Source organism: Lynx canadensis, chromosome A1 (assembly GCF_007474595.2).
Source record: "Lynx canadensis isolate LIC74 chromosome A1, mLynCan4.pri.v2, whole genome shotgun sequence".
In the NCBI taxonomy this organism is placed as follows: Eukaryota; Metazoa; Chordata; class Mammalia; order Carnivora; family Felidae; genus Lynx; species Lynx canadensis.
Genome location: NC_044303.2, coordinates 111,135,607 through 111,162,967, shown reverse-complemented (window position 1 = coordinate 111,162,967; position 27,361 = coordinate 111,135,607). Strand labels below are relative to the sequence as shown.

The 27,361-nt window shown below is 36.9% G+C and overlaps 1 protein-coding gene across 1 annotated transcript in view; it reads left to right on the top strand.

The window, feature by feature from the left end:
* The window catches only part of CDKL3 (cyclin dependent kinase like 3), a 91,691-nt gene that overhangs the window by 16,590 nt on the left and 47,740 nt on the right, over positions 1–27,361 (top strand). Inside the window, exons 3-10 of the mRNA XM_032593839.1 lie at positions 5,713–5,891; positions 12,580–12,692; positions 14,298–14,437; positions 20,008–20,096; positions 22,250–22,403; positions 22,518–22,841; positions 26,157–26,319; positions 26,474–26,484. Coding sequence (XP_032449730.1) covers positions 5,713–5,891; positions 12,580–12,692; positions 14,298–14,437; positions 20,008–20,096; positions 22,250–22,403; positions 22,518–22,841; positions 26,157–26,319; positions 26,474–26,484 — 1,173 coding nt within the window. The remainder of the gene's footprint in view (positions 1–5,712; positions 5,892–12,579; positions 12,693–14,297; positions 14,438–20,007; positions 20,097–22,249; positions 22,404–22,517; positions 22,842–26,156; positions 26,320–26,473; positions 26,485–27,361) is intronic.

Genomic DNA, 27,361 nt, shown 5'->3' with positions numbered 1-27,361 from the left:
ACATGTGTTCACATAAAAACTTGCACAAGAATATTCATAGCAGCATTATTCATAATACCTAAGAAGTGGAAACAACTCAAATATGTATCAAGCTGATGAATGGATAAACAAATGAGGAATATCCATATGGTGAAATATATTCAGCCATAAAAAGGAATTAAGTACTGATACGTGCTATACCATGAAAGCTTGAAACTTCACGTTAAATGAAGAAATTGAGATGTAAAAAACCACACAGCATAAATTCCATTAAAATGAAACATTCAGAACTGGCAAATTCTTATTTGCATATCTTCTTTGAAGAAACGTCTATTCGGGTCCTTTACTAATTTTTATTATTTTTTAAACATTTTTTTAATGTTTATTTTTGAGAGAGAGAGTACGAGCAGGGGAGGGACAGGGCGGGGGGGGGACAGAGGATCTGAAGTGGGCTCATCTGACAGCAGTGAGCCCAACGTGGGGTTTGAGCTCACAAATCATGAGATCACAACTGGAGCCAAAATCAGACACTCAACCGATTGGACCACCCAGGTGCCCGCTTTACTAGCTTATTTGTCTTTTTATTGTTGAGTTGAATTTTATATATTTTGGAAACTAGATGCTTATCAGAGATGGAATTTGCAAATATTTTCTCCTATGAGTTGTCTTTTTGCTTTCTTGATAGTGTTCCAATTATGGTGTGCTAATTATTTCTGACCAAGGCCCCAGGAGAAAGGCTTTTTGCACTGGGCAAGCTCTACTTCCAATCAAATAAATGGAAGATTTCTAGTGGGATTTTTCAGTGATTTGTCAGATCAAATAATGACAGCTACCTGGGAAAGGGGCTTTGGAGGAGATAAGACACTGTTCTTCTTTCTCTGGGAGCTGCTAGGCTTCTGGTTTTCCCCATGATTTGGGGGACTGTTGGTTTACCAAACTACCAGGAACTAGGGAGAAAGAAGTAAAATAAGTCAAGTTAAGAATACTATGGGGCGCCTGGGTGGCGCAGTCGGTTAAGCGTCCGACTTCAGCCAGGTCACGATCTCGCGGTCCGTGAGTTCGAGCCCCGCGTCGGGCTCTGGGCTGATGATGGCCCAGAGCCTGGAGCCTGCTTCCGATTCTGTGTCTCCCTCTCTCTCTGCCCCTCCCCCGTTCATGCTCTGTCTCTCTCTGTCCCAAAAATAAATAAACGTTGAAAAAAAAATTTTTTTAAAAGAATACTATATGGGTAGGAGTGACTGGCTGGCTCCAACAGTAGAGCATGTGACTCTTGCTCTTGGGGGTAATGAGTTCAAGTCCCATGTTGGGTGTAGAGCTTACATAAAAAAATACCACATGCGTCATAGGTTTTATGTTTTAACTTTTTAAAGAAACTGTCAAAAAAAAAAAAAAAAAAAGAAAGAAAGAAACTGCCATACTGTTTTCCAAAGTGGCTGTATCATTTTACATCCCCACCAACAATATACTTCCTCCCCAATACTTGTTTTTTGTCATTTTGATTGTGGCTATTCTAGTGGGTGTGAAATGGTGCCTTATTTTTTTGAGAACTAAAATTGTCTTTATTTACAAGTGATATGATCATCTACATAGAAAACCCTATGGAATCTACAATAAAATTAACAGAACTAATTTGTAAATTTATCGCAGTTATGGGATATAAGATTTATATACCAAAATTAATTGTATTTCTATATGTTGGCAATCAACAATCAGAAATTGAAATAAAGAATACCATTAAATAGGGGCACCTGGCTGGCTCAGTCAGTGGAGCCTGTGACTCTTGATCTTGGGGTTGTAAATTCAAGCCCCAGGTTGGGTGTAGAGATTACTTAAAAATAAAATCTTAAAAAAATGCCATTAAACAGCTTCAAAAATACAAAATACTTAGGGAGAGTCTGACAAAAGATGTATAAGAACTATAACCTGAAAATTACTAAACATTGAGAGAAATTAAAGAAGACCTAAACAAGTTGAAGGAAATACTGTGTTTATGGAGGTCACAGTGTGATAGTAGAAGGCCAAGGAGGATCTAGTCAAACACAGGTTTTACAAGTTGGGATTTAGAGTGTGCTTGGTTCTCAAGGATAACAAAATTCCACATGTCGTCATGGTTGTAGTTATTGAACAGAATGAAAATACAAGCGTATCAACTGAGTGCATCTTTCTGCTTCGTTTTTAAAAGACTGAGGAGGAAAGTGATAGATATCTGGTGGGCAGAATATGTGAAGTGGTATCTTAATGTGCTTTTCCATGTCGGCTTTTGCTCATGTTATATCCTTAGATCTTGGCATAATGCCTAGCATATACTACTCATTCAATAAAAGTTGTAGAAATAAAAAAGGATTAATATAGGGGTGCCTGGGTGGCTCAGTCAGTTAAGCATCTGACTCTTAATTTCAGTCAGGTCATGATCTTACAGTTGGTGAGACTGAGCCCCGTGTGGGGCTTTGTGCCGAGAGCATGGAGCCTGCTTTGGATTCTGTCTTTCCCTCTCTCTGTGCCCCTCCCCCCCAACTAATAAACAAACTTAAAAAAAGGATTAATATAGTTTAAATTTTTAAAAAAAATTTTTTTTTTCAACGTTTATTTATTTTTGGGACAGAGAGAGACAGAGCATGAACGGGGGAGGGGCAGAGAGAGAGGGAGACACAGAATCGGAAACACGCTCCAGGCTCCGAGCCATCAGCCCAGAGCCTGACGCGGGGCTCAAACTCACGGACCGCGAGATCGTGACCTGGCTGAAGTCGGACGCTTAACCGACTGCGCCACCCAGGCGCCCCAGGAATAATATAGTTTTATATATGGTACATTTAAGGTGTCTCATTACCCCAAGTTAATGTTTTGGCCACTTATGGAGGGAAACTGAGTCAGAACAAGAGCCAATCCCAAACGCTTATAGCAGTAAGTTGTATAAACAAGGAAAGATGCCAGATTTCTGTCACTGAGATATTTTCACTTGTGCTATGATATTTTGTTAGTGATGAGAATATGCTTCATTCATAAAATTTTTAAATGCTTTCTTTGTTTTAGGCACTGTACTGGTCACTGGGGATATAGCTTAAATAATACAGAAATCTTGCCCTCATGGCGTTTATAGTCTAGTGGGAGTTACAAACAAGTAAACAGGCAATTAATAAATAGCATGACAAATAATGTAATGGGGGAAGTACAGAATGATGTGAGAACACATGTTGGCAATCAACAATCAAATTGAAATAAAGAATACCGGGGCGCCTGGGTGGCGCAGTCGGTTAAGCGTCCGACTTCAGCCAGGTCACGATCTTGCCGTCAGTGAGTTCGAGCCCCGCGTCGGGCTCTGGGCTGATGGCTCAGAGCCTGGAGCCTGTTTCCGATTCTGTGTCTCCCTCTCTCTCTGCCCCTCGCCCGTTCATGCTCTGTCTCTCTCAGTCCCAAAAATAAATACACGTTGAAAAAAAAAATTAAAAAAAAAAAAAAAAGAAATAAAGAATACCATTAAATAGGGGCACTTGGCTGGCTCAGTCAGTGTAGTCTGTGACTCTTAATCTCGGGGTTGTAAGTTCAAGCCCCAGGTTGGGTGTAGAGATTACTTAAATACTAACCTAAATTTATATTACTAATATAAATATATAAGCTATGACCTAAGGAAATAGGTGGCCAGGCAAAGTGTTCTAGGCAATTGGAACAGCATCAGCAAGTGCATAGAGATAAGACAAACCTTGAAAACTTAGGAAATGAATATTGTATAGGCTAGGGAAGTGAGGGCCAAATTCTAGAAGGCATTATAAGCCATTTTAAGGAGTTTCAAATTTGTTCTATGGGATGGGAAATCCTTGAAGAATGTTAAGCAGAGAAGTGACATGATCACACATGTAATTTTTTTAAAGTTTTTTTTTTTAGTAATTACTACACCCAGCGTGGGGCTCGAACCCATAACCCTGAGATCAAGAATCACATGCTCGGGGCGCCTGGGTGGCGCAGTCGGTTAAGCGTCCGACTTCAGCCAGGTCACGATCTCGCGGTCCGGGAGTTCGAGCCCCGCGTCGGGCTCTGGGCTGATGGCTCAGAGCCTGGAGCCTGTTTCCGATTCTGTGTCTCCCTCTCTCTCTGCCCCTTCCCCGTTAGTGCTCTGTCTCTCTCAGTCCCAAAAATAAATAAACGTTGAAAAAAAAAATAAAAAATAATAAAAAAAAAAAGAATCACATGCTCTTCCAACTGAGCCAGTTTGGTGCCCACACATGTGATTTTAAAATAGTACTCTGAGGGCAGCTGGATGGCTTAGTTGATTGAGTGTCTGACTCTTGATTTGGGCTCAGGTCATGTTCCCAGGGTCGTGGGTTCAAGCCCCATGCAGCATAGAGCCTGCTTGAGATTCTCTCTCCCTCTCTCTCTCTCAATCTCCCTTTCTCTCTCTCCCTCTCTCCTTCCCTCATTCCTTACCCCTCTGCTCCTCTCCCCTGCTCATGATCTCTCTCTCTAAAGTAAAATAAAATAAAATAGTACTGTGACAGTGGATTGGAGGGGATCAGAATGAATTCAGGGAGACCATTTGGCAATGTAGTAATTTTGGTGACAGAGTTGAGGGGACTTGAACTAGGGACAAAAATATATAATGGAGCTGAAGGAGAAAAATATCTTGGTTTCTGGCTTGAGATATGGGGTCAATGTTTGTTCCATCCATGGAACTAAAGGACTGTTGAAAACAGGTTTTGGGGAGAAAATGAAGCATTCAGTTTTGGATTTGCTAAGTTTGAGCTGTGTGTGGGTCAGCCTTGTCAGACTTCTTGTGGACTTCCAATCCTTGTGGAAATCAGGAGACATATCTTGGTTAGAGATAGAATTTGGAAATTATCAGTACATTGTTACTAAAGCTAGAAGTGTAGATGAGATTGAGATGGAGCAGCCAAGAGGTGGGAAGAAAGCCAAGAGAATATGGTGTCTCCATGATAGGTGACGAAAGTGGTAAAAAAACCAATGAGTAGATGTCATTGCCCAGGGAACAGGATGTGTGGGAAAAGAAAGCCTGGGACCAGAATCCTACATTTAAGAGACAAATAGAGAAAGAGGAACTGCCACTGAAATGGAAGGGACTGGGAGAATTTTAGGTCCCAGAGATCAGGAAGGGAGGAATAGTTGGCAACATTTTTAATCTAATATGTCAAGTAAGATACATATTGGGGCAGTCTGATAGAATGTGGGAACAAATGACATTAAGGAATATTTTATATTCCTTATATAAGGAATGATTACTTTAAGGAATATTATATTATTACTTTAAGGTTATATTACTTTAAGGTTATATTACTTTATATTATATTACTTTATATACTTTAAGGTTATATTACTTTAAGGAATAAATGAGTGATGAGAAAAAAAAGACTTAGTAAAGATAATGTCTTCAAGAGGTTTAGCTGTGAAGGAATGAGAGAAGGGGCAGTTGTATCTAGAATGGCACAGGGTTAAAGGAAAGTTAACCTGTTTTTCATTATGTTCTTTTGATTACCTTTCTTTTTAGGAATGTGATTTTCCTTTTTAGTATTATATCTGTTTTCTTGGCTTCATTTCATTTTGAGATGACAAGAATTGAAAATATGTACTTATTTAGCTTTTGCATTGTGCAGTTAATCCTTTGCCTGCGGTAAGAAAATAGCTTTACTGTCTTAATTAGCTAGATTATCTCTGTATAATTTTTGAGTGATCCTCTAGATAATGAATTCTCATTTTAATGTATTGCATCTTCTGTTTGTTTTTTAGATCATTCATCGAGATATAAAACCTGAGAATATTTTAGTATCCCAGTCAGGAATTACTAAGCTCTGTGATTTTGGTTTTGCACGAACTCTAGCAGCTCCTGGGGACATTTATACGGACTATGTGGCCACACGCTGGTATAGAGCTCCAGAATTAGTATTAAAAGATACCTCTTATGGAAAGTACGTATATTTTGGGATCCTGTCTGGCCTTTCCTGGCCATCTCTTTTTTTCCCTTTGTGTGTCTGTCACCCCTACTATTGACACTCTCTGCCTTCTGCTTCTGGGTTGGAGATAAGAAAGGGATGCCTCTAAAAAGAACAGACAGACCCCGTAGGCACCTGCCCTGCTAGATAATGGTGTTACCACGCTTGCCCTCTGCTGCTGAGTGGCCCCAACCCCAGGTGACCTGTGCTGACATCCCTCAGGTTGTATCCGTGCTTGCTTTAAGCTGTGCCCCCACCATGGCAGAGTGACGTCTGTTTCTCTTTAACCTCTACATTCTGCAAAGATTTCAAAATCATTTACCTTGCTCTGCTGGCATTACCATAGGAACTGCCAAGTTTCCTATTTTCCAGAATATGGCACCCTCTTTACAAAGTCTGGCAAACAATTTTTAGATTGTGCTGTTCTAGATACTTTAGAAAGTAGCATTGTCTCAGTCTTTTGTGAAACAGTAGAAACAGTACATGAAATGGCAATCTAATATATAAATAACAAATCTTGATGTGCATAAAGGGACCAAGTAGTCCAACTTAATACAAGAACTGGCGGTGGGGTGGGGGGCATGGATAATTCTCAAACACCTTTTCTAGAAATCATTATTCTGTTTTTACAATAATATCTAACTTTAATGAGTATTTACTTCGTGGCCAGGAACTGTTCTAAATGCTTTACATGCATTAAACAATTTTATTTCCTCAATGACTCTGTGATAAGGTGCTGCTGTTATCATCCCCATTTTGTTTTATTTTATTTTTAAAAATTTTTATAAATGATAATATGGATATTTTATTTAAAATATTTTTTAGGGGCACCTGGGTGGCGCAGTCGGTTAAGCATCCGACTTCAGCCAGGTCACGATCTCGCGGTCCGCGAGTTCGAGCCCCGTGTCGGGCTCTGGGCTGATGGTTCAGAGCCTGGAGCCTGTTTCCGATTCTGTGTCTCCCTCTCTCTCTGCCCCTCCCCTGTTCATGCTCTGTCTCTCTCTGTCCCGAAAATAAATAAACGTTGAAAAAAAAATTAAAAAAAAAATAAAATATTTTTTATTTGACTGTAGTTGAAGGGCATCTGGCTAGCTCAGCCTGTGGACCATGTGACTTTTGATCCCAGGGTTGTGAGTTCAAGTCCCGTGTAGGGTGTAGACATTACTTAAAATAAAATCTTAAAAAAAAAAAAGAAAGAAAATAGTTGATACACAATACTACATTAGTTTGATGTGTACAATACAACAATTCAATATCTGTTTACATTATGCTATGCTCAGTACAAATGTAACTACCATTTGTCACCTTAAAATACTATCATAATATCTATTGACTATATTCCTTATGCTGTGCCTTTTATTCCTGTGACTTAATCATTTTGTAACTGGAAGTCTGTATCTCCTACTACCCTTCACCCATTTTGCCCATCCTCCTCATCATCCCCATTTAAAATAAAAGGATATAAAACATAGGTAAACTAACTGGCCCAAGGTCATTCCTGAGTACCTTTTCTTTAAAAAAAAATTGTTTTAATGTTTATTTATTTTTGAGAGACAGAGAGAGACAGAGCACAGCTGCGGAAGGGCAGAGAGAGAGGAAGACACAGAATCTGAAGCAGGCTCTAGGCTCTGAGCTGTCAGCACAGAGCCTGACGTGGGGCTCATATACACAAACTGTGAGATCATGACCTGAGCCGAAGTCTCTAACCGACTGAGCCACCCAGGCACCCCTAAGTACCTTTTCAACTATACTTCCCACTGATCCCTATGTACACCATCTCTGTGCCTCAGTTACTTTATCTGTATAATGGAAATAATAATAGGACAAGCTTCATAGGTTTGTGGTGAGAATCAAATGACTAAATGAATGAAAAAGATTAAAATATAATAAATACTCAATAAGTGTAGCCCCATAAGATCTGTGTCCCAGTTTTACCCTCTCTTCATGATATCTTAAATTCCTTTTCTCATGCACCTGCTATTCCTAACCCTTGCCCCCAAATCATATCCCCTTCTAAATCTTCTTGTTCATTGTGTGTAAATTTTGTGCCAGTTAATACTAATATGATCTAGTTCTAGCTTTTAAAAAAAAAAAATGCTTCCTGGGGCGACTGGGTGGCTCAGTTGGTTAAGCGTCCGACTTCAACTCAGGTCACGATCTTGAGGTCCGTGACTTCGAGCCCCACGTCGGGCTCTGGGCTGATAGCTCAGAGCCTGGAGCCTGGTTCGGATTCTGTGCCTCCCTCTCTCTCTGCCCCTCCCCCGTCCATGCTCTGTCTCTCTCTGTCTCAAAAATAACTAAACATTAAAAAAAAAAAATTAAAAAAAATGCTTCCTGCTGAAAGATAAGTTCCTTGAGAACAGGTATAATCTCTTGTATTCCACAGAGCCAAAATTGGTGACTTGTACGTGGTAAATTTGGCTTCTATGGGACTTCACGTTATGTCTGAAATAAATTTACTAGTGCATCTTTAAAAAAAAAATCGTTTTATTGTGAAACAACACAGAGATACAAAAAATCCAGCACAACAAAAATACAGTCTTAGCAACAGATCAAAAAATAGAGTTTTGGAGTTAAGGGTTGGTTGAAATAGGTGAAGGGGATTAAGAAACACTTATGATGAGCAATGAGTAGTGTATAGTGTATAGGATTGTTGAATCACATTATACACTTGAAACTAATATATATTAATTACACTTGAATAAAAAAATAGAATTTTTCTGCCCCCCTGAAGGCCCTCCATGTTCCCTGTTCCAATTTTATCACTCTCCCTTATCCCAAAAGTAACCATCTTGTTGATTTTTATTATATTCAGTTCCTTGTATTTCTTTATAGTTTTATCTACTTCCATAAGTGCATCTACTTAGTTTAATCTACATTTTTGTTACATTTTTTTTGAGATATGAGTCACATACCATAAAATTCACTCATTTAAATTGTACAGTTCAGGGGCACCTTGGGTGGCTCAGTTAGTTAAGCGTCTGACTTCAGATCAGGTCATGATCTCACAGTCCTGAGTTCAAGTTCCACATCGGGCTCTGTGCTGACAGCTTGGAGCCTGGAGACGGCTTTGGATTCTGTGTCTCCCTCTCTCTTTGCCCCCCCACCCACTCCCCCCCGGTCATGCTATATCTCTCTTTCTCAAAAATAATAAAAAACATTTAAAAAATCTTAAAAAAAAACACTCATCACCTAACCCAAGATCATCTAGATTTTTTCCTATATTATTGTCTAGAAGTTTTATAGTTTTGTATATAATTTTTATATATGTGATCCATTCTGAGTTAATTTTTGTGAAAATGTTAAGATCTGTGTCTAGCTTCTTTTTTCCCCCCATATACGGATGTCTAGTTGTTCTAGTATCATTTGTTGAAGATTTTCCTTTCTCTACTGGATTGTCCTTTCTCCTTTGTCAGTTTAAATCATCTTTTCTCCTCTGTCAAAGTTTAGTTATTCTTGTGAGTCTAGTTCTGGACTCTATTCTGTTCTCTTCATCTGTTTATTCTTTCACCAATACCAGTGTCTTGATTATTGTAGCTTTATAACATGTCTTGAAGTTAAGGGGTATCTTTCCTCTGACTTTGTTCTTCTTCAACATTGTGTTGGCTCTTCTGGTCTATTGCCTTACCATATTGTTAAAAACCAAAATTCAGCTGAGTAAAAGTTAAAGATCTTAATGGCTCGGAGTGCCTGGGTGGCTCAGTCGGTTGAGCATCTGACTTTGGCTCAGGTCATGATATCAACGCTTGTGGGTTCAAGCCCTGCGTCAGGCTCTGTGCTGATAGCTCAGAGCCTGGAGCCTGCTTTGGATTCTGGGTCCCGCTCTCTCTGTGCCCCTCCCTCGCTCATGCTCTGTCTGTCTCTCTCTCTCTCTCTCTCTCTCTCAAGAATAAATTTAAAAAAACATTAAAAAAATCTCAATGGCTCTATTCAACAATTTGTGAATCAGGCAGCATTCCATCTAGCAGATAGAAAGGCACCCCAAAGGGCTGTACAAAATAGAAAGACTTACATAGGCAAAAGAGAGCAAGGCAAGGAAGTTACTAGTAAAGAATAGATTATTTTTCACCTTCCTTTAGAGAATGGCAGGGTTCTGTCTGGCAGAAACTCAGGCAGCATTGAGGAGTGCTGATCAGGTAATTCCAGACTGACTAGTTTAATATCCCATTTCTGGGATAAGTTGAAGCAAATTAAGTTAAGTATTAAGCTTCAGTTTGGTGATGTGGGCTTAGCACAAGTGACTCAATTTTGAGCATGGTGTCTCTTTTTAAACTATGTATAAACAATATAAATTTAAATATTACTTAAATTTTTTAAATATTTATTTATTTTTGAGAAAGAGAGAGAGAGACAGAGAACACGCATGCGTGAGTGGCAGAGGGGCAGAGAGAGAGGGAGACATAGAATCCAAAGCAGGCTTCAGTCTCTGAGCTGTCAGCACAGAGCCCAACATGGGGCTCGAACTCACGAACCACGAGATAATGACCTGAACTGAAGTTGGAGGCTCAACTGACTGAGCCACCCAAGTATCCCAACAGTATAAACTTTAGAATCAGTTTGTTGGTATCCAAATTGGATTTTGACTGGGATTGCACCGAATCTATAGATCAAGTTGGGAAGAACTGACATTTTGACAATATTGAGTCTTCCTGTTCATGAATATACAATATTTCTCCATTTATATAGATCTTCCAGGATTTCTTTACTGAATTTTGCTTTTTTTCACTTGAGAGTTTATCTTGGAGATCACTTAAGAATTTTTTAAAAAATATTTATTTAAGTAATCTGTTCACCCAGCATGGGGCTTGAAGTCATGACCCTGAGATGAAGAGTTGCATGCTCTTTCCCCTGAGCCACTCAGGGGCCCCTCCTGGAGATCACTTTATTTTTGTTTAATTTTTATTAAAATTTTTTTTTAAAATATTCATTTTGAGAGAGAGCAAGCGAGCAAGCATATGAGCAGGGGGAAGGGCAGAGAGAGGAGAGAGAATCCCAAGCAGTGGCTCAGGGCTTGATTCCATGAGTTGTGAGATCATGACCTAAGCTGAAATATATAGTCGGATCCTTAACTGACTGAGCCACCCAGGCACCCCAGAATCACTTTATATTATCATATACCTTATCTTTTTAAACAGGTGAATAATATTTTGTTGTGTATTATACAAAATTTTACATAGCCTTTCTTCTGTTGATGGATGTTTAGGTTGTTTCCATTTTTTTTTCTACCACAAATAGTGCTTATTATTTATCTTTTATCATATCTTTGTGTTCAAGGGTGGGCAGATCTTTGTATAAATTCCTAGGAATAAAGTTGGTCAAAAGTATGTACATTTTTTTTCCTTTTTTTGAGAAGGGGAGAGAGAGAGAGAGAATGAGCAGGAGTTGGGGTGGGGGGGTAGAAGGAGAATGAGAATCTCAAGTAGACTCCACGCCCAGTGCAGAGCTCAATGCAGGGCTTGATCTCACAACCATGCAATCAAGACCTGAGCCAAAATTGAGAGTGAGTTGCTTAACCAGCTGAGCCACCCAGGTGCCCCAAAAGTATGTACATTTTTTATTTTGATAACTTTTGCCAATTTTCCCTTCAAATAAGTATAGTTTACACTCCCAAAACAGTACATGGGAGTATTCATTTTCCATAGCTTCACCGATACAGCAGTTACTGAATCTTATAATTTTTATCAATTGGATTAGAGAAAGATATATCTTACTGTAGCATTTTTTTAAATTATTATTATTATTATTATTATTATTTTAGTTTTGAGACAGAGAGAGAGAGACAGAGCATGAGTGGAGGAGGGGCAGAGCAAGAGAGGGAGACACAGAATCCAAAGCAGGCTCCAGGCTCTGAGCTGTCAGCACAGAGCCCGATGCAGGGCTCGAACTCACAGACCACGAGATCATGACCTGAGCTGAAGTCGGATGCTTAGCCAACTGAGCCACCCAGGTACCCCCTCACTGTAGTGTTTATATTTCTTCTGAATGTGAGATAGGGCTGCTTTTTATCTGTTTAAAAGTCTTAGTAATATAAACTATCTTTTAAAAACTGGTTATGTCGCGGGCGCCTGGGTGGCTCAGTTGGTTAAATGTCCAACTCTTAATCTTAGCTCAGGTCATGACAGTTTGTGGGATGGAGCCCCTAGCCCCTGCTTGGGACTCTCTCTCTGTCTCTGCCCCCTCTCCCTGCTTACACTCGCTCAAAATAAATAAGTAAACTTAAAAGAAAAACTGATTAATGGGAAAATGTTGGAATTATGAATGACTCACAACACCTTAAGATAAGTAAATGTAAATGGTAAAATATTTAAGATTTTTTATATTCCTTAAAAAACGATGATTTTGGTATTCAATTATTCTAATTAATAAACCATTTATCATAATGTCCTTATATAAGTATTTGAAACAATTTTAGAATTATAGTTACTTTTCATCTGGACTACTACATGGCTTCTCATGTGATTTAAATATAAGCTATTTAATATTATTAATAAAATGTGATAGTGTTTATATATATCCTAAAGTTGGGTTATGATACTAAGGTGAAAATTTATAAGTGATACCATTTAACTATTCTTTTTTCTTTGGCTGCAACTTTATTTAAAAATTTTTTTTAGAAAAGGTATGTATTTCTCCATGAAAAAGCAATTTATTCTTGTTGTTCCAGACCTGTAGATATCTGGGCTTTAGGTTGTATGATCATTGAGATGGCCACTGGAAATCCCTATCTTCCTAGCAGCTCTGATTTGGATTTACTTCATAAAATTGTTTTAAAAGTAGGTAGGTACTACTGAAATATACTGTTACATGCCTGAAATAGATATTGCCAGATCACGTCTGCTTGATATTCAGATTCAGTTTTTTCTTTATAAGAACAGGGAAGCATATTGTTTTGGTAGATGGCAGCAAGTGGATGCCTTGGGCTGATAAAGAAAGTAGAAAATTCTCTGTTTTTGTAAATAATATTTTCTTTGCTAGGATGTAAGTAGCTAAGACATTTGCTAATGATTGATAGTAAGAAAAATAGTACAGTAGGAAACTACTTCAAATTGTCTGAAAGTTGTTCTAAAGTTTTGGCTTCTACAAATATTTGCATCTCTGAAAGAGGACTTTTAAATAATAGAGTTGATTTAGATATCTTTTAAAGTAGTTGGAGATAGAAAGTTACTGAGAATTTTCTTTTTTTTTTTTTTAGCCACAATAAATAACCAGGTACCTAAATAACTTATTCAAAAATACATTTGCTGAGGGGTGCCTGTGTGGCTCAGTTGGTTAAGCGTCCGACTTCAGCTCAGGTCATGATCTCACAATTTGTGAGTTCAAGCCCTGTGGTGGGCTCTGTGCCTGATGGCTCAGAACTTGGAGCCTGCTTCAGATTCTGTGTCTTTCTCTCTCTCTGTCCTTCCCCTGCTCGCACTCTGTCTCTGCCTCTCTCTCAAAAATAAATAAACATTAAATTTTTATTAAATTAAAAAAGTAATTAAAAATACACTTGATGAGAGCTGAATTATGATGATCTGCCTTGACTATCCAAACATTTTGATGTTTAGCCTTGCTCATGGAGTTTCAATGATTTGTTTTTTTATATATTTCTGAATGAGGAGTTTGAGGAGCCCCTTTTGTGGTAGAGAGGCTATACATAAACATGTAATTACAGATCATGAAGAAGATACTGTGAGCAACCATAAAAATCATGAAATCTGGATAAATATTAATTAAAGATTTAGTTCAGAGTCTTAGAGCATCATACTTTTTTGGGTCATCTTTAAAGTTCTCGTTATTAGATTAATGTTAGAAAAAAAAACCCTAGAGATGATAGGATTACTTTTGTCCTTTTACAGATAAGGAAACTGAAGCATAGAAAGGAAAGAGATTTGCCCAAGGTCACAGCCCTAGTTATAGCAAAACTGGCGCTAGAACTTAGCTTTCTCCACTGCTGTTTATAGTTCTTTCCATTCTACTACTACTCCATAGCCTTGTTTCTTCTTTGCAATATTGCTATTTCTAAATAATTTAGATATTTTAGCTGTTTTAAGTAAGGCTTTGCTGACGAACACTTGTTAGTTAAGCTATTTAGATGCCCATATGGAAATATGTAAAAGTTTGTGCTTTTCTTGACAGCATCATATATTATGTCTTATAATTTGGGAAATGAAAACGAACCTGGTGGTTTTAAATTTTCTACTGCTTACCTGCTATCAACAGATTACTGGGGAAACTTATGAACTTTTATGCTGTATTCAGATAGTGCCTTCTTCAACCTTAAAAAATTAACATAATTGTTATTCTCCCTTTTTAGTAATTTAATGCAAGTCACATAGCAATTTATTTTAATTTTAGATTAATTTCCTTGTTTTCTTATATTCATATTTTTTTTCTTTCCAGGCAATTTGACACCTCATTTACAGAATATCTTTTCCAAAAGTCCCATTTTTGCTGGGGTGGTCCTTCCTCAAGTTCAACACCCCAAAAATGCAAGAAAAAAATACCCAAAGCTAAATGGATTGTTGGCAGATATAGTTCATGTAGGTTAAGAATTAAGGACATATTTTGGGGAAATTTGCATAAATTATAATACAGTTTTAGGATATTACTTTAATGAAATTCCAAAAGGATTCGTAATGTTGACTGTTAACAGTTACTATATTCCTCTGTCTTTATGTCTTTAGTCCAGAGAAATTAAAATTCATAGACTATAAAACTGAAAGCTCCCTAGGATAATCCTGTCCATTATTTTTAGTTTATCCCAATTTTAATGATAATTAGGGATAAACTGGAAAAATTCAAAGGACTTGCAGTGTTTATCACCACCTTTTAACAGCCAGTCTACCGAAGTTAGGGATCTGTTCCTTGTACACTGGTATCGTAAGATATCTACAAGGCATTGGCAGCTCTGCAGTTTTAATTTTATAAATTCACCCTGAATTTAAAGAAAACAAAAACATTATACTGTATAGCACTTTCTAATTATTTTAAAATTTAAATTTTATTTTAAACTCAGTAATAAATATGCCAATATACTCAGTACAAAATTCAAAAAGTTAGAGAATTTACTGTGGAAAGTTAAATCTGCTTCTGTTTATTTTTTCTATCCAGCCAATTTCCTTTCCCAGGTCAAGTGAGGTATCTTATTTCTGATGTATAGCCCTTTAAAAAAAGTGGTTACCTAAATTTCAAAGCAAATATGGTGTAGTGTTTATCAGAAGGGGCTCTGGAATCACATAGACTAAAACTCAGCTGTGTCACTAATTAGCTCTGTAACCTTGGGAAAGTCACTTAATCTCTGTGCCCCAGTTTACTGGGCTATAAAACAGCTTTAACAGTCTTCATTTTCTGGGGCCGCAGAATTAAATGAGGTAATGGTGAAAATGTTCTGAGCACAGGGCCTTTGATAAACTATCAACAAATGTTAATATTAATTGTTGCTTTTGCTATTTAGGTAAACTTACTAACCGTATGATATGTAACATCTAAAGACTATTCTTAAAGGAAAAAATGATTTCATTGGTATCTGGAGAGAACTAGAATTTCGTAAGAATCAGATTTATTTACTACATTTTCAATTGAATTTATTTTATATATCATAGTTTTAATTCTACAAAGAATATGTAATGATTATAGAAAAAGTAGAAAATACATGATAAACAAAAAGGAGAAGTTAAGGTTTTCCCACAATCTGGAAAAATTACTGTTGATATTTTGATTTATATACTTCTAGGCTTTTGTCAACCAAATACGTGCATAGAAATTTATGCTTTTTAAAAGATGTCATACTTCACACAGTGTTGTGTGACCTGTTTGTTATGTAACCATCTCAGTAAATATGGAACTTTATCATAATTTTCAATGGTTACATGGTATTCCACTGTATGACTATAATATAGTTTGTTTAACTGATCCTACAATTTTGAACATTTGTTTTCAGGTTTTCTCTGTCACTATTGGTAAAGATGCTTTAGTGAATGTCTTTTATTGAATTAATTAATTAATTTTGAAATCTTTATTTATTTTGAGAGCAAGAAAGTATGAGCAGGGGAGAGGCAGAGAGAGGGAGAGAAAAAACCCAAGCGGGCTTCCCACCATCAGCACAGAGCCCAGTGTGGGGCTGGATTCCCCTGAAACCATGAGATCATAACTTGAGCCAAAATTAACAGTCAGATGCTCACATGACTAAGCCACCCAGGCAGCCTAGTGAACATCTTTTAAATATGTCTTTTTGAACTTATTTTATTATTTTTTTAGGATAAATTCCTAGAATTATGATTAGCGGGCCACAGGGTTTACACTTTTTCAGAATTAAAAAAAAAAAGATTTTTTTTAATGTTTATTTTTGAGGGAGAGACTCAGTCAGAGACAGAGCATGAGTGGGGGGGTGGGGGGGACAGAGAGAGAAGGAGACACAGAATCCAAAGCAGGCTCCAGGCTCTGAGCTGTCAGCACAGAGCCTGATGTAGGGCTCGAATCCATGAAACATGAGATCATGACCCGAGCTGAGATCGGCTGCTTAACCGACTGAGCCACCCAAGCGCCGCATTTTTCAGAAGTTTTGATATATTGTTCTATATTTTCCCCCAGAAAGGTTTTACTGATTTATACTCAAGTACTCCCAAGCAGCATTGGATATAAATTCCCACTCTCAATCTAACATTGGATATTACAGTTTTTAAAATATTTGCCTATTTTTTATTGTTTAAAAAATGTTTATTTATTATTTTAAGAGAGAGAGAGCATGAGCAGGGGAGGGGCAAAGAGAGAGGGAGAGAGAATCTTAAGCAGGTTCCATACCCAGTGTGGAGCCTGACATGGGGATCGATCCCACAACCCTGGGATCATGACCTGAGCCAAAATCAAGAGTCTGATGCTCGACTGACTGAGACACCCACATTCTCCTATTTGCCTATTTTTCAAAAGTAACGCCTATATTCAATGTGGCGCTCAAACTCATAACCTCAAGATCAGGGGTCACATACTCCACTGACTGAGCCAGCCAGGCATTACAAAATATTTGCCAATTTAATAAGTTTAAAATAGCATCTTTTTTTTAGTTGCAGTTATATGATTACAGGAAAGGTTGAATATATTACCTTTATTATTAATATAATACAATATAAATTGGCCATAATAATGAAAAATTATTAATATATAATATATAATATAAATCTATAGAAATAATATAAACAATATTTAAGAATGATTAAACTATTTGTCAATTAGACCATCTTTTTTCATATAGATTTGTGAAGTAATAAGCATATTAGTCTTTATCATATATGTTGTAAATATTTTTCTTCAACTTGAATAATCCTGTGACTTGGTTTGCCACATTTATCATAGACAAAATACTTATACATGCTTGGGTCTGTTTCTATTTCATTGATTTCTTTCTTTAGTCTAGTGTAAGTACCAGTTTAATTGATTATTGTAACTTTATTTTTGTTTTTAATTACTCCTTCCCACTTTTATTTTATTTTAGGTTTTATTTTTAAGTAATCTCTATACTCAACATATGACTTTAACTCAGAACCCTGAGATCGAGAGTAACATGTTCCACTGACTGAGCCAGTCAGGTGCCCCGACTATTGCAACTTTAAAATACATCTTAATATTTGGGCAAAGCATGTATCATTTCCTAGATTTAAATTTTGTAAGCAACTTTATTGTGACATAATTTATATACAGTAAACTACACATACTTAAAATTTGCAATTTGATGAGTTTTGATAGGTGTATACACCTATGAAACCACCACCACAATCAAGATATCTAACATTGCCATCACCCTACAAAATGTCCTCTTGTCCTTTTACAATCTATCTTTCCCATCATTTCAGTTCCCAGACAACCTCTGAGTTGCTTTCTGTCACTGTAGATTAGTTCACATTTTCTAGAATATATATACATGGAATTACATAGTATGTACTCTTCAACTCAGCATTATGGTTTAGAGATTCATTCATGGCTTTGTGTGTATCAGTAGTTGATTCCTTTTTATTGCTGAGTAGTAGTCCATTGTATGGATCTGTAGCAATTATTAATCTATTCCCTTGTTTTGGGTTGTTTCCTATTTTTGGCTGTTACAAATAAAATTGCTATGAACATTCATGTATATGTCTTTGTGTAGATGTATAGTTTTATTCTCTTGAGTAAATATCTAAGACTGAAATGGTGGGTGGGTTTAAGGTATGTGTATGTTTGATTTTTAATGAAACTGCCAGTCTGTTTCTCAAAGTATCATATTTTACATTTTCCAAACTAGGGCATAGATTTAAATTTTCTGGTTATATTATTCAGAGAAGGACTAATTTAGTCTGCCTCTAATAGGCTATGACTTGGGCAGACTTTTTAACATTTTTCTTAATAAATTTTATTGACAGATTACTGTTACACTCTAAAATAAGTATATATTTTTAACTAGTTGCAGTTGTAAGGGTACGGGTATTCCTGCATCATAAAGTGGATAATGAATTCAGTTTTGCTTTGTGACTCAATATATTTTTATTACAGTAAAAAATGCATAATATGAAATCTACCCTCTTACCAAATTTCAAAATGTATAGTATAGCTATACATTAGCTATATTCTTATTGTTGTATAGCAGATCTTTACAACTTTTTTTTTGTGAATCACTTTAAACATGCATATTTGTATGAACAAACAAATGAAAAGGTAATATTATATTCAATTACCTTGGTTTTTCTGGATTTTAATTACACTTTTATTTATTAGATCTTAGACAAATTGATTTCTCTGGGCCTCAGTCTCTTTATCTGTGCAATGGGAGTAATAATATATACCTTGTAGGGTTGTTGCTGGGATCAAATAATAGGAAAAAGCTAGGTGGAGTGTTGTGTGGCACACAGTAAACATCAATAAAAGTTACCAATTATTATTATTCTTTGCCTTTTTAAAAAGGAAGAATGAAAATTATGATGCAAATGAATTTTATTCAAATTCTATCATTAATATTTTGGTTAAAAACATCTTCTATTTACAACCATATAAAGATTTCTTATGTTCGACTTATTTTTAAATGATTAATTTTTTAAAAATATTTATTTATATTTGAGAGAGAGACACAGAGAGAGAGACAGAGTATGAGCAGGGGAGGGGCAGTGAGAGAGGGAGACACAGAATTTGAAGTAGGCTCCAGGCTCTGAGCTGTCAGCACAGAGCCCAGTGAGGGACTCAAGCCCATGAGCCGTGAGATCATGACCTGAGCGAAGCTGGATGCTTAACCCACTGAGCTACCCAGGCTCCTTTCAACTTAGTTTTAAAACTCTTACTTCTATCACCTGTTTTTGTTTTGTGGGTTTTTTTTTAAATCTCTATTCAGTTGAAATATTCTCAAAATAGGATAAGAGAAAAGAGCTGTTCTTATAATGGATTATTGAAAGATTTGAGTGCTTGAAGGTTTGTGAAGTTGTGTTATAGGAAGAGCACTGGATTAGGATTCAGACAATGAGTTAAAATCCTCATATGGTAAATCACTAATTATGCTTCTAGTACTGTAAAAGGGAAATAATAATCCATGAACTTTTCACCTTATGGTGCTGATAAGAGGATCAAAAAGAACAAATTAATTTCTGCTAATTGCAGCTGAAACAAACCGACTTCTGTTTTGGCTAGAATCATAGGACGTTTAACCTGTAATAATGCTTTACAAGTACAAATTTCTTAGGGAAATAAATGGTCAGAACTCACTGTCAGAAATTTCTAAGGTCTAATTCCATCTTCTTAAGAATCTTTTTGGGGCGCCTGGGTGGCGCAGTCGGTTAAGCGTCCGACTTCAGCCAGGTCACGTTCTCGCGGTCCGTGAGTTCGAGCCCCGCGTCGGGCTCTGGGCTGATGGCTCAGAGCCTGGAGCCTGTTTCCGATTCTGTGTCTCCCTCTCTCTGCCCCTCCCCCGTTCATGCTCTGTCTCTCTCTGTCCCAAAAATAAATAAACGTTGAAGGAAAAAAAAAAATTAAAAAAAAAAATCTTTTTAGCTCTGGGTAATTAGTTAACTTCTACATAGGTCAATTTAATTTTTACCTTATAGAGCCCTGTTAGAAACTTATTAATGTTAGAATCTTTTTTTTTTTTTTCATTTTCTAGGCTTGTTTACAAATTGATCCTGCTGAGAGGACATCATCAACTGATCTTTTGCATCATGAGTATTTTACTAGAGATGGATTTATAGAAAAGTAAGCATGTTGAGTGATTATGGACTTTATAGTGTTTTATATTAGGAAGTTTTAGTAACATGAGAATTGCTGCATAGGTTAATGTTACACACACAGAAAATTCAATTTAACAAAAACTTTACTGAGTTCCTCGCTATTGACTAGGTATATGGTAGGCTCACAGGTGTTATGATGAAAATTGTAATAAAAATAATTGTAGTTAACATTCATTACAGTTACTATGTCCTAGGCAGTATGCTAAGCTCTTTACACACATTTTCAAACTATTTTTTTTTTTCAACGTTTATTTATTTTTGGGACAGCGAGACAGAGCATGAACGGGGGAGGGGCAGAGAGAGAGGGAGACACAGAATCGGAAACAGGCTCCAGGCTCTGAGCCATCAGCCCAGAGCCCGACGCGGGGCTCGAACTCACGGACCGCGAGATCGTGACCTGGCTGAAGTCGGACGCTTAACTGACTGCGCCACCCAGGCGCCCCGTACACACATTTTCAATGGCAATCATAGGCCAGAAGATAGTAAATAAACAATCAGTACTGTTTAACTTTATTCCCATTTGGACCTCTGACTCAGAATAGTCTGGTTTTTCCTCTTCTGACAGCTTCTCTGATCTATATGTTATAGTTGGCATTTATTTCCCGAATGATTTTTTTCCCTCTGCTTTATTTATTCTCTATTGCAGTCCCTGTTGTCATATTCTCCCTACCAAAATGGAAATTTCTGGAACGTAGGGACCATGCCTCTAGTCCTTCTGTGTCCAACATTGTATATGTAACCCACTGTTTTCTATTTGGGCTTTGAAAGAAGAATTTTTTCTTTAATTGCAGAGTCATTCAGTTGGTCTTTGGATGTGAGGTCAGAAAATATGGACATCATTTGAAAATGTAATGAATTTAAGATTAGGCATGGAAAGTTCCAGGAACTGCCATTGAAGATATACTATAATAGAAAAAGGCAAAGAAGAGAGAATCCTTTAGAGTACTTAGAACTTGAAGCATTTTAAGAATTTTAATATAAAATAAAAAATGTAAAGAAGGTATATTGAAAATCCATTGATGAAAAAAGTGCCAGTTATTGAATTAAAAAGTTGCTTTATATCACTTCTCCATAGACCAAGTTGATTTCTCCTGGATATTTAGATACTAGGATTTTAGCATGATGGGGTGAAAGTTCTTGAATTCCAATGATCGAATTCTCAGAAAATGTTTGGAGAAGACCTTTTCCTTTGATAAGTGACCTCTCCCTTTCACAGAGCCTTCTGCAATGCAAAGGAGTTTTGGCAGAAGTATGACATTTTCTTATTCAGCCAAATGAATCACACTGTTTATTTTCTTCATCTCTTCACACTCCCCTTTACTAGACATGTGCCCTGCACAGCCCTGTCAAGATTGGGTTGAACTAGGGAAGAATTTACTCATGGAATGGTATTTTAAAGTTTCCACAAACTAGGGGACACCTGGCTGGCTCAGTTGGTGGAGGATGTGACTTTTGAACTTGGGGGGTGAGTTCAAGACCCAGTTGTGTGTAGAGCCACTTAAAAAAATAAATAAAATAAAATTTCTCCAAAGTGATAATAATAGCTGCTTCAGGGAGGGGAACTGTGCAACTCAGGGGCAGGGTAGGAAGGAGACTTTTCAATACAGCCTTTTACGTTTTGAGCCATGTGAATGGTTTTCTATTAAAAAATAAGTAACATAAAAAAATCAAACTAAAACCAAAATCATCCCCCTTCAATATTGATGTATTCTGTTACATTTTGTACTAAAAATATTTCTCTAGACTCAGATTTCAGAAACTAATTAGTTCATCTTTTAAGTACTGTTACTTTGAAGAAACACAAAAAGGACAAAATGGTTTGGGTTTTCCTTGGAAAGAATAATACATTTATGAAAATTAAAAAAATAATTTTATTGAGTAAAGTTTTCTAAAAGTTTTATATAGTAAATTCCCATGCCAAAATTTTTGGAAGATTTATCTTTACCAGGAAGCCATTTGTATTAAATAAATATTGTACCATCTCTTGGCACACATGCATTTTTAATAACTTATTTATGCTGTAGTTAGCACGTAAATTAATTGATTAACTGGTACATTAAAGATAAAATACTTTATATAAATAAAAGATTATTGGTTGATAATTGCTTGTTTTATCAGATTTATACCAGAACTGAGAGCTAAATTACTACAAGAAGCAAAAGTCAATTCATTCATAAAGCCAAAAGAGAATTCTAAAGAAAATGAACTTATGAAAGATGAAAGGAAAACAACTTCTACCAATACACTGTTAAGTACTCCAATTTTGGGAAAGGTAAAGACTATTCTCTTTCTGGCCAATATAACTGTATTATAAGTAGCACTCTAATGATAAAAATAACTGTTCTTCTGACTCAGATTTTGGATGTTTGGATATTTCCTATTCCAGGAAATGGAAAAAGAGAAAAAGCCCAAGGAGATCAAAGTCAGAGTTATTAAAGTCAAAGGAGGAAAAGGAGATATCTTAGAATCAAAAAAGACAGAGTGTGAAGGTGGACATTGTCAACAGGATGCAATTGAAAATGTTCATACTATATCTCAAGACACAAAATCTATAATCAGTGAACTACCAAACCCTGTCAATCCCGGCACTAACTCTAATGGAATGAAAAATGATCCACATGCTGGAGGTAGTATGATGATGCCACCTATCAATCTAACCAGCAGTAATTTGGTGGCTTCAAATCCCAAGCCAAATCTTTCCCACTCCAAGGTGAGTTGTGACAGAAAAAGACAGAAGAAAATGAACCTAAGTGATACAACATTCCTATATAAAGGTGTTTTAAGGAATCAAGTTCATAGTGTCTGTATATAAACTGAATTTGAGGATATATTGAAATTATAATAATAGGACATTACTGAGTGTTTCTTAAGAATGCCATAGAAGAAATTAACTTTTCTTACCTATATAGATGTCTAATTTTCCACTTATGCCTTTGGGAAAAACCTCACTTTTAAAAACAAGAGCCTCAGGATAATTTCTTCCCATTTGAAGAAGAAAAAGGTGATATGACCTAGGTTCTGGGACTGATGTGCCTTGGTATAACAAAGTAAGCATTTTTTTCTGTATCATAGAAGATTTTTTTTTTCAACGTTTATTTATTTTTGGGACAGAGAGAGACAGAGCATGAACGGGGGAGGAGCAGAGAGAGAGGGAGAGACAGAATCGGAAACAGGCTCCAGGCTCTGAGCCATCAGCCCAGAGCCCGACGTGGGGCTCGAACTCACGGACCGCGGGATCGTGACCTGGCTGAAGTCGGACGCTTAACCGACTGCGCCACACAGGCGCCCCTCATAACAGATTTTCTAAATGGAGGAGAATAGTTGAAAATAATCGTTTATAGTCAAATAGCCTTTGAAGATCAAGTATTTGGGGAGGAAAACAACATATTGGACCAGTTGTAGATTTAGCTACTGATACAGATTGAAAGACTGGTACCATGAGTCTGGTTAATCAAGGGCAGTGTGATGTATATAGCAAGGGTCTATTTAGTAAGGCATCAGGGATAGTTTTAAATTTAGGGAGAGGCACCTGGGTGGCTCAGTTGATTGGGTGTCCAACTCTTGATTTCGGCTCAGGTCATGATCTCAGTGTCATGGGATGGAGCCCTGCACCAATCTCCACACTGAGTGTGGAGCCTGCTTAGGATTCTCTGTCTATCTGTCTGTCTGTCTGTCTCTCTCCCCCTCTGTCCTCTCCCATGCTCCTGTTCTTTCTTTCTCTCTAAAATAAAATAATAAAAAAACCCTTTAAATTTAGGGACACTACCATGAATCTCGGTTAGGAAGGAGACTACATTTAGCATCCCAAGCCCATACTAACAGACTGGTTTGAGCTATAAGTTGTAAAGCTCAATGGCTTCAGCAGTGGGCCAGTGGACGTTTCTGTGTCAGTCCAAAGGTACAACAGTCTACAGACAGCAAGAGCCCATTTGTTCTTGAGAGGACCCCAAAACCCTAGTTGCAATAACCATGGTTGTAAGCCAGCCTTGGAAACCAAGCTCAGAAATTCAGAAACCAGTAGTTAAGAGATCCAGATTTAGAACAAATACAAGAAACCAAGTAGGCCAGCTGGAGTGAGCCCACAACATGGTTGTTACCACTGATGTTGGCCATGAGCAAGTTGTTCTCTGCTCTGTTTTCACCAACTTCTATCAATTGGCATTTACACAATGTGATTGCATTTTGTCACTCAGTGTTCAAACTGTAGACTGCCATGATATCACTTCATTACTGAAGCTAAAACAGAAGTGCTTATGGGGAGTTCTAATAACTTTGCCTTCATTTTTAAATAATAGGTTGACTGAAAGAGCGAAAAAGAGACATACTTCTTCACAATCTATTGTACAGGTTATGTCTAATAGCAGGCAAAAGGATTAGGTCCCACTCAAGTAAGGCAAGAACCTAGTCATTAAAATATGGCCTCTTTTAAACTTTATCCTTGACTCCCTCCCCATTCAATCCTTTTTTCTATCTTTAGGGCTCCAACATTTTAAAAAATGTGCTTTTAGCTTTTTTTTTTTCCCTCCTGAGATGAAAATAGGCCATTATTTCCTTAGTGCTTTCAGTTTTCGTTAATTTCTTATAATTTGATTTCTGTATTTAATGTGTGACTTGCACAAAAAAAGTTAAGATTTTCACCCTTAAAAGTCACAAGACTCGGGGCGCCTGGGTGGCGCAGTCGGTTAAGCGTCCGACTTCAGCCAGGTCACGATCTCGCGGTCCGTGAGTTCGAGACCCGCGTCAGGCTCTGGGCTGATGGCTCAGAGCCTGGAGCCTGTTTCCGATTCTGTGTCTCCCTCTCTCTCTGCCCCTCCCCCGTTCATGCTCTGTCTCTCTCTGTCCCAAAAATAAAAAAAATAAACGTTGAAAAAAAAAATTTATAAAAAAAAAAAAGTCACAAGACTTGGGGTGCCTGGCTAGCTCAGTCAGAAGAGCATGTGACTCTTGATCCTCTGGTTCATACGTTCGAGCCCTACGTAGTGTGTAGAGATTAGTTTAAAAAAAAATAGAATCTTAAAAAAAAAAAGGCACAAGACTTTTTGGTCTTTTACTGCCCCCAAAGTGTTTTTAATATCTTATTTATAGATTAAAGGCAATTACCAAATAGACACATCAAACTTTTCACTAGAAAAATATATTCAGTGGGGCACCTGGGTGGGTCAGTAGGTACGGCATCCAGCCTCAGCTCAGGTGGTGATCTTGCGGTTCACGAGTTTGAGCCCCACATCAGGCTCTGTGCTGGCAGCTCAGAGCCTGGAGCCTGCTTCAGATTCTGTGTCTCCCTCTCTCTCTGCCCCTCCCCTGCTCACACACTCTCTCTCTCGCAAAAATAAATAAACATTAAAAAAAAATTTTTTAAAGAAAAATGCAATCAGTGTAGTTCATTGCCTTACTGTTTTACATAGGGAAGTAGCTTATTAAAAATTGAAGCATAATGTTATTTATAATAATAAAAAATGAAAACAACACAAATCTATCTAAGAGCAAGCAAGTCATTAAGCACATTAATATATATTCACACAGTGGCATACTACATATTACATTGTGGTAGAGTGTTCATTAACTTAGCAGATTTTTTGTCATCTGTTGCCAAATGAGTGAAAATGGGTAACACATTTCTAGAGTTCTAGGTTCTCAGGTTTTCAATGTGTCCAGAGTACATCATTTTGTAAATGGAAAATAAATTATTAATAAAATGAACTGAAGCAGTTTGTCAAAGTCAGAGTACAATGAGTAGGATTATAAATTAAAAGTTAAGATTATGCTTCTCGTGATCAACACTAGTATTCTCAGATTATCCAATATATCTTTAAAAGTTTGCTTCATGAAACTTTTATTGGAATTCAATCTGTTTATGTGTTTAATGGTATTCTATTCTACTTCTTAATTATTAAATAACCTTGCAAATGTAGACCTTTTATGACTATCTTATTACCTTCCAAATGGCTGGCAATTTTAGGCTTATGATTCAAAAAATAGTTACAAATCTTTTTTAAAATTAACTCTTACTTCTTTGTTTGTTTAGAGCCAAATGGAGAAGGGTATATTTAATGAGGGAACAGGTCAAAATGACCAAATAGCAAATGGAAACAAAAGAAAGCTGAATTTTTCCAGATCTGACAGGAAGGAATTCCATTTCCCAGAACTGCCTTTCACAATACAGCCCAAGGAGATGAAAGGAATGGAAGGTACATATCTGTTGCACAGCTTTACAAATTTCCAGATGTTATCTTTTACAAGACCTTTTTTTTGTAAGATAGCTTACATTTATAATATAATTTAGATAGAAAATAGATTGCTTTGAAAAATATTTTCAGCTGATGAGAATTTCTTTTCTCATAGTCAAAGAAGAGGTAAGTCTTAAAGGAGATACTTTTTTTTTTTTTTAATTTTTTTTTTTCAACGTTTATTTATTTTTGGGACAGAGAGAGACAGAGCATGAACGGGGGAGGGGCAGAGAGAGAGAGGGAGACACAGAACCGGAAACAGGCTCCAGGCTCTGAGCCATCAGCCCAGAGCCCGACGCGGGTCTCGAACTCACGGGCCGCGAGATCGTGACCTGGCTGAAGTCGGACGCTTAACCGACTGCGCCACCCAGGCGCCCCAAGGAGATACTTTTAAAGAAGGATTAAGAAAACTTTAAAAGACAAATTTTTCAGTAGCTCAGTATTGTTGAAATGTTCGTACAATATTTGAGGAAAGTGATTTTGGTTCCGTATATGACCTGGAGTAAATCAGTTTCCTTTGTTTCTCCATGATTTTTGCCCATATAATAGCAGGAATGATACATGTGCTTCTGGCATCCGAAGATACAGTAGATTAAGATTTATAACATGTATTGAGCTCTTAAAATGAAACACATTTTTTTTAACAGAGTAAATGTTTTGTTTCTTTGAAGAACAGTGACACCTTGTGAAAAGTTATTATAATAGCAAGAATATAGTACTTGAATATAATTCAAGAGGAATTATCTGATCCACTTAATATGCAGAATTTAAAAAATAAATGTCTTCTTTTAATACCTGTAAGGCTATCTGTAAAGTGGTAAAACAAATCATTTATGATTGGCATGTTTTACCACTATAGCTGATGATTTAATTAAGTTCCATTTTAATATATTGAGAAACTGACTCTAGTGGATATCACAATTTCTATTTGAAACTCTTAAAAAGGAAAGTAAAATTTCAAGGTAGGAATAACAAGTTGTCACTGTTGTATATATTTTTGCAA